This window comes from Rhipicephalus sanguineus, chromosome 1 (genome assembly GCF_013339695.2).
Source record: "Rhipicephalus sanguineus isolate Rsan-2018 chromosome 1, BIME_Rsan_1.4, whole genome shotgun sequence".
In the NCBI taxonomy this organism is placed as follows: domain Eukaryota; kingdom Metazoa; phylum Arthropoda; class Arachnida; order Ixodida; family Ixodidae; genus Rhipicephalus; species Rhipicephalus sanguineus.
Genome location: NC_051176.1, coordinates 283,473,840 through 283,480,985, shown reverse-complemented (window position 1 = coordinate 283,480,985; position 7,146 = coordinate 283,473,840). Strand labels below are relative to the sequence as shown.

At 50.1% G+C, this 7,146-nt stretch overlaps 1 protein-coding gene across 1 annotated transcript; it reads left to right on the top strand.

Moving 5' to 3' along the window:
- The first annotated feature begins 3,597 nt into the window (after positions 1–3,597).
- On the top strand, positions 3,598–5,045 carry LOC119388233 (G-protein coupled receptor 83). The gene has a single exon (XM_037655899.2). The coding sequence runs from the start codon at positions 3,769–3,771 to the stop codon at positions 4,930–4,932; it is 1,164 nt and encodes a 387-aa protein (XP_037511827.1). The 5' UTR covers positions 3,598–3,768; the 3' UTR covers positions 4,933–5,045.
- The last annotated feature ends 2,101 nt before the right edge of the window (positions 5,046–7,146 follow it).

The window sequence follows — 7,146 nt, the reverse complement described above, 5'->3', positions numbered from 1 at the left end:
TCAACCAGCAATTTAAGCGCCTTGGCCTAGGCCTCCCACGTGGGGAAAACAAGAAAAACGCGATATATTCAGGAAACGCGCCAGGAACGGCTACCCAAAATCTTTTATTCAGGAAGCATTTCGCTTCCAAAAACACAACGACGCAAGCTGAGAAATCCAGTAACAGGTGTCCCCCAATCAATATCACGACAGAAATACATATCTCCGCTATCCGTGGCGCCAGCAAAACTATCGCCCGTTTCCGCGGCCGGCTGAGTCACGTGACAGTAAGAACGCGAATGGCCCGTCGGCTCTTGCGCTTGGCCGCCTTTGTGCCATACACACGTGCAGTCCGAAACGGGAGGGATAAAAGAGTCTTTTAGCAAGTTACGGAAATACGGTACGCAAATACGGTAAGGCAGTACGGTACCGCTCCTCCTTTCCCGGTCGTTGAGCGGCCAAAGCGCAACCAGCGGGAAAGGAGGAACGCTACCGTACTGCCTTACCGTAATTGCGTACCGTATTTCCGTAACTTGCTAAAAGACTCTAAAGACCTGACCGAAGCCAGTTCGAAACCGCTAACGGTGGCGCGCGCGCGACTTCAAAGCGAAACCACATGTTCGAAAAGCCGCCGGCGTACTAGGCTGCCGAAAAAAGAAGAAAAAAAAAACGGTCTTGTTGACAGCCCACTCCTACGAGCGTGTGGCCCGTAGCCGACGATGGGGACCGGCGGTTCGTGAAAATGTTTGCAGCATTACGAACACAATAGCGCGTTCTCTGCCTTCTCCTAAAAACCGGTCACCGGAAGAGCGTACCCAAGCCATCTTAACAAAACTGATTGTACTGGCTGCGACGCGAGCTACATCAGCGGAACTGAGAGAGACGGGAAAGACGTCCCCAATCCATCGCAGCTGAAGCCAATTACCGGAAATGAATGCTGGCAGGATTTCGCTTTTCCCCGCGCAAAGCGCAAGAAAAAGAAAAGGAAAAAAAGATGTACGCGTACAGCCTCACAGTCCGGCACTCCAAGTATCCCCCTTTCCCTGTCTCTCATCTAACAGTGCACCTCGACACATCCACACGCCAAAGGTGCTCCCCCCCCCCCTTTTTACTCTTCAACTCATTCCCACCGGTCAATCCCTCGTACTCCTCTGTTCTTTGACCGAAGAGCACTGCCGCCGCCTGCCTCACCCTTTCATACCCACCAAACAAGAAAAGAAGCCCTGTTCATCCCTCCCTCGACCGCTCAAGAAGGAACCGTGTGTATTCCGAAAAGTAGGGAAAAATGTTCACTCAAAGTTCCAAAGATAAGAGGGCGTCGGCGGCGCTTCGAAAAGAGTGTTTTTTGTTTTCTTCGGGGCTTGCGTTTTCTACAGGCAAATGGTGTCGCCAGTGGGGTGGCCGCGCATTTTTTTTTTTTAACTTTGTTGACAGAGGACGGACGAGCTGTATTGGAGCGGCGAGAAGAAAGGCGACCTCGTACGCGGCTCGTTCGTCAAAGCGACAGCAAACCCGGGAGGCCGTACAGCTCGAGCACATGGCGATATTCCTTTAAGCACATACACTGTGGTTCCTGCATTTATGAGCAAGCCTTGGCGCAACTAGTGTGTGCGTCGACAGCCATGCCGCAGTACCGCGCGCACGCAGGGACCCCAAGCAAGCACGAACGCTATGCGAAAATCCATACGTTGCGAAGATGGGAGGAGTAAGACGACGGGGCAGAATGAGTAATTGTTTTCAAGGATGCGTGACAAGAAAAAAGGGCTTTGGAAAGTGCGAGAGTTATATTGGGGTACCACGTTTTCTTTCTCTTTTTTTCAGACAACTCTCGCCCTCTCTCTTTTTACCACTTCTTTTTTGTATGTTGTACATCGGACGGAAGCTACGAAGTTTGATGTGCCCCCATGCACACGTTCAGTTCGCTTGCTAGAACTTGCTTCTGTGTCTGCTGCGCGAATCTGCGTCGAATGAGCTACCACATCACATGCATTTCGCTGAAGCGCCAGTCGAACACGATCCTCACCTACTTCCCGAAAAAGAGTCCGTGTTCAGATTCAAGAGATGCAGCGACAGCACCGGAATGCCCGATTGCGGCCAAAATGGAAGCGATGACTCAGCACTTATCGCCTTCAGATGCGTCAATCGATCAGTCACTTATCACTGAGGATACTTCAGTCGCCGAACCTGTGCACCCGAATTACATGGCAAAACGGTAAGCCTGGCTACAGTGCAGCTGCATTGAGCTGCACGAATATACTGTTTATAATGCCACAAAGCTTATAGTAAATATTTACGATGCACTTTCAGATTTGTAGTTTGGCGAGGCTTGAAGGAAGTATAATATAGGATGTTCTGCTCACATTGTGCAGAACATTCTCAGTTGCAGAGTTCTTTAATTGCTAAAGTTGCCAATGGGGCTTGTTTGTATGACATTTCCTGATTACTGTGGTAATCGGGCACAAGACACAATAAATGGGACAAAAGAAAGGCACACGGCGCCGGGTGTCTTCGTATGCCTTTCTTGCGTCCCATTTGTTTGCGCTAACATAGTAATAATTTTTTTAACAGCAATGCGCGACCGCCAGCAGGCCGGCACGTCAGCACACTTATCACTACCTGGAGCTGAAAAACTAGCAAAAATAAGTATTTGCCAGGCATCTTTGTTGGAACTATATTACGCGTTGGTTTATTCAATTTGCCATTTATTTTCTTCGTGCGCTGCTTCACTGAACAGTTTCTTGGCCCTCTCAAGTTTTTCAAGATCTTGCTGTAAAACGCTGAAAGATCATCATCATCATCCCATTTGATATTATGATTATTATTATTATTATTATTATTATTATTATTATTATTCCTATTATTATTATTATTATTATTATTATTATTATTATTATTATTATTATTATTATTATTATTATTATTATTATTAGCAGTAGTAGTAGTATTGTTATTACTATTTCGTATCCCATATTTTCTTTGTCGTTGCAATCCTCCAGCCTAACAACGAAATGGCGTATATATGCAATGTGCCTGCACCCCCCCCCCCCCCATCCCACACTCCTATAGGCTTCTCAGAATTTCAACCCCCCCTGAGAGAGAGAGAGAGATAACATTTTAATGAAGCTGGAGATGTTTGCCTGGCTGTTCGCCTGACATGCTACTCCAGGTGCTGGGTGACGATTATGATATATACAGTGGATAACCACATAACACATACAGTCACACAAGTTTACAAAGTTTGGTTCAGGGCTCGTGGCCCGACAAGAAATTCAACAGCGCTTTCGTGGCACGTAGCGCACAGGTGCTGCTTTGCCATGGGCCCAGAACATGTCGCAACTCTACGCACGATCCCCGTTGAAGATGCAAGGCTGCCTTCAGAGACTGTCTCTCTGATGCGTATCGCTTGCATTCACAAATAACATGATGAATTCCTGGGTTCGCTACTGGACGACACATTGCAGACTACCGATCGCAGCGCTGCCAAGCGGATTGACCCTGGTCTGGGCTTCACTTTTTGTACATTGGTGCTGCGGCCGTTCCGAGCACTCCCCTGTTCTAGTACACTCTAGTATAACGAACTGTTTTGCTGATGATGTTAGCGCACATTTTGCGTATACGCAGGCACTTGATGAACGCGGAGCAGGTTTTGTTTTGTTTCGTTAATTTCTTTTTCATTCTTTTTCCAGTGCGATTCACAAGTGTCCGTGTACTAGTGCAGGCGCAGCGCCCTGAGTCCACTGCAATGCCGAGCTGGAATGGCCTGCTAAGGACCGACCTGTAGCCAGCGGCATGGAGGGCGCGTCCTTCGCCAACGGCACGTGGCCATCGCCCGAGGATCCGTGCGGTGACGCAGATCAGAACGCCAACCTGAGTGCGCTGTGCTCGCTGCTGCGCAACCTGTCCCTCGAGGCGCGGCCGATCCTACGGCAACCGCGCGACCTGCTCGTCATCCTGCTCTACGGCCTCGTCGTGCTCGTGTCGGTGTTTGGCAACACACTCGTGTGTCACGTGGTGTTCTGCTCACGTAAGATGCGCACAAAAACAAACGTACTCATCGCCAACCTCGCCGTGTCCGACCTGCTCATGACCACGCTGACAATTCCGCTGAGCGCGTCGCGGTTCTTGCTCGACAACTGGCCATTCGGCGAAGCGCTGTGTTACCTCGCACCATTTTTGCAGGTGACGTTCGTGTACGTATCGACGCTTAGTATGGCGTGGATCGCCTGCGACCGCTACAGCGTCATCGTCTACCCGCTGCGTCTGAGGCGCCTCTGCCCGAGCCACCGGGCCATCGCGGGCATCTGGACGCTGGCCGGCGTCCTGTCGTTGCCGCACGCCGTCTTCAACCGCGTCGTGTCACTGTTCACTTACCGACCGCTGGTGCGCTGCCAGGTGCAGTATCCGCCACCACCAGCAGAGTTCCGCAAGTGGCTCACTCTGGCCACCTTCCTCACGCAGTACGCTTTGCCACTGACACTCACCGCACTCATGTACAGCCGCGTCAGCTACGCGCTGTGGTCGCGTCAAGCGCTCGGCGCGCTCACGCGCGAACAGCAGGCCTGGCACACACGCTCCAAGCGCAAGTCGCTTAAGATGCTCGTGCTGGTAGTGTCGTGCTTCGCCGTTTGCTGGCTGCCGTTGAACGTGTACCACCTCGTGGCCCACTTCCGCGCTGATGACGGTCCCGACCGGCACAACTCGAGCCTTTTCATATTCTTCCACTGGCTGGCCATGAGTAGCGTCTGCTACAACCCGTTCATCTACTGCTGGCTGAACGACAAATTCCGCCAGGGTGCGCTGGCCTGCTTCGCTTGCCTGCTGCATTGCACCTATCGCCGACCACCACATAAATCGCTCATGAAGCCAGCTTCCAGCCGATGTCACTCGGCCAAGCGTAGCTCCACTCTGCGAAGTACATCCATGGGCTCCACGGACAAGACCACCTCGGTTTGACTGCTGACGGGCCCCGTGTAGTGTGTGCTGGGGAAGCCAATTTTGAGAACAAACGACGGAATAGCGAGAGGTCAGCAAAAGCGTGTCATGTATTAAACAATAGTCCCGTTTTTTCGCAAGAATATTACGTTTATCTTGTTATATTTGTGACCGGAAATAATGGTTTCACGTTCGAATGAAAGGATGAGGGGTAGTGAGAATTCGACATATTCAAAAGCGTTTTCATTGGCTGCGAGCTTTGAGGGAACCCGTAAATGTAGAGTAGACCAAATCACATATGGCGCACGGGTTTCATACGGTAGTTCTCATGTCTGACCTGGTTTTAAAGAAAGAAAATAGCAACGACGATGGCGTACGATCTTTCCGCTTCACTGCCTTGCGAGGAGGGAACATACTGCACTCAAGCACGAGTGCTGCATCAAGGTAAGCGATGTCCGCGACAGATTATGGCTCCGACCAGTGTCTCAATCTGCTGGCCTTCGAAGGCTTTACCCGAGTAACTGTAATGGGGTGTCACTGCTATATCCTATCACTGCGAAACTATTTATTAAACGCGATACAGTGGTTACGGTGCTCGGCTGCTGACCCGGAGGTCGTGGGTTCGATACCGGCCGTGGTGGCCGCATTTTCGATGGAGACGAGAATGCCAGAGGCCGTCTACTTAGCTTTAGGTGCACGCTAAAGAATCCCAGGTGGGCGAAATTTCAGGAGCCATATGCTACGGCGTGCCTCATAATCATACATCGTCGTTTTTGCACGTAAACCCCGAGCAGTTGTTATTATATTAGAAGTAGGGGTATGCAAATATCCGTGTTTCGAATTCGAATCGAATACTACCCAATCGAATAATTCGATTCCACTTTCGAATAGCTACTATTCGAACTTTCGAACAATTCGACAGGACGAATATCTAAAACTCGAAAAGGCCAATGGTGCAACTTGGTGAAGGTGGGGTGGCTAAAACTAACGCTAACGTCATTACAATAGGCCTTTCGTTAAAACTTTCACCGATTTCCTGGTTCGAAAATGAGCGCATGTTTACTTTAGCGGAGATTATGTTATTTCAGCGCGTAAAAAAAAAGAAAGACAAGAAAAGTGGCAAGCCCTTCTCAACTTCGCTTCTGGACTTCTTGCATAGTTCGGTCGCATATGCCGCTAGGGCCGTAAAACATCCCGGCTTTGGCCCGCGAAGCCCTTGATGATTGGTTTCAGATGGGAACATTTGTTCACGCTGCACAGTCGCCACTGCTGCACTGACCACTCGTTCAGAAACTCCGTTCTATCAGAAACTCCCATCGTTTCGGCGCGCAGTCAAAACGCTGCTGTGAACGGGCGCCCGAAAATTTTCGGGCCCAGAGCACCCGTGGAGATGGAGCACAATAATGTGACCATTCTCAGATGAGCCGTATTGCATGGCCGTAGGAAAAAATAAAGCTATCTACCGTACCACCCTCTGTTACCCATTAGGAGGTTAAAAGTGGCGCTGCTGACTAGAATGGCGGCTCTTCTATCAACATGGTTGGACACCCATAAAAGCTGGAAAAAGTAAAAAAGAAAGACTCTCGAACAAGCGCGAAAGCTGTCACCACGCCATAGCTTCCTTGATTTTTTTACAGCGAAAGCTGTTATGAGATCATTTCAACGGCCGTTTTCGGCGCCGTAGTTGTCCGCCGCCGCCGCCGGTGTCCGTAACCGCTATCGCACGAAATAAGAAAAAAAAAAGGAAATCAGAAAAAAATTCTAGGATGGAACGAGGCTCGAACCTGGGCCCTCTGCGTGGGAGCCCAGTGTTCTACCTCGGAGCCATGCCGATGCTTGAAACTGCGCCGCAAAAAGACCCTATACAGGCTTCATGTCGGAAAGGAACCACGTTAACATATATTCGCAACTTCCAGGTACCATGGCGCCGCCGAGCGGTGGCCGCCGGAAGCTCTGTTGAGATTATTGAAATGTTGGACCCGCTTGAGTCAGCGAATGTTGTCACTTGTTTTGTCTCGTTTGGGGTCGTTTTGCGACGGTGTGCACGGTCTCAATACGTGACACTTTCGGTTCCTCAATGTGAACGGAAAATAAAAGAAAAAGGCAACTGATTTTACTGCGGGCCTCGGTGCTCACAGAGTACAGCGGGAGGCAAAGCAAAAGCCTCCCCTTCAGATTAGCGCCTCGAAAAGCCGTGAGTGGTTAAGCGGGTTAAACTTCGCAAGCAAATAACCA

Coding starts and splice junctions, on each gene's coding strand:
- LOC119388233 (XM_037655899.2), top strand. CDS start 3,769: ATGGAGGGCGCGTCCTTCGCCAACGGCACGTGGCCATCGCCCGAGGAT.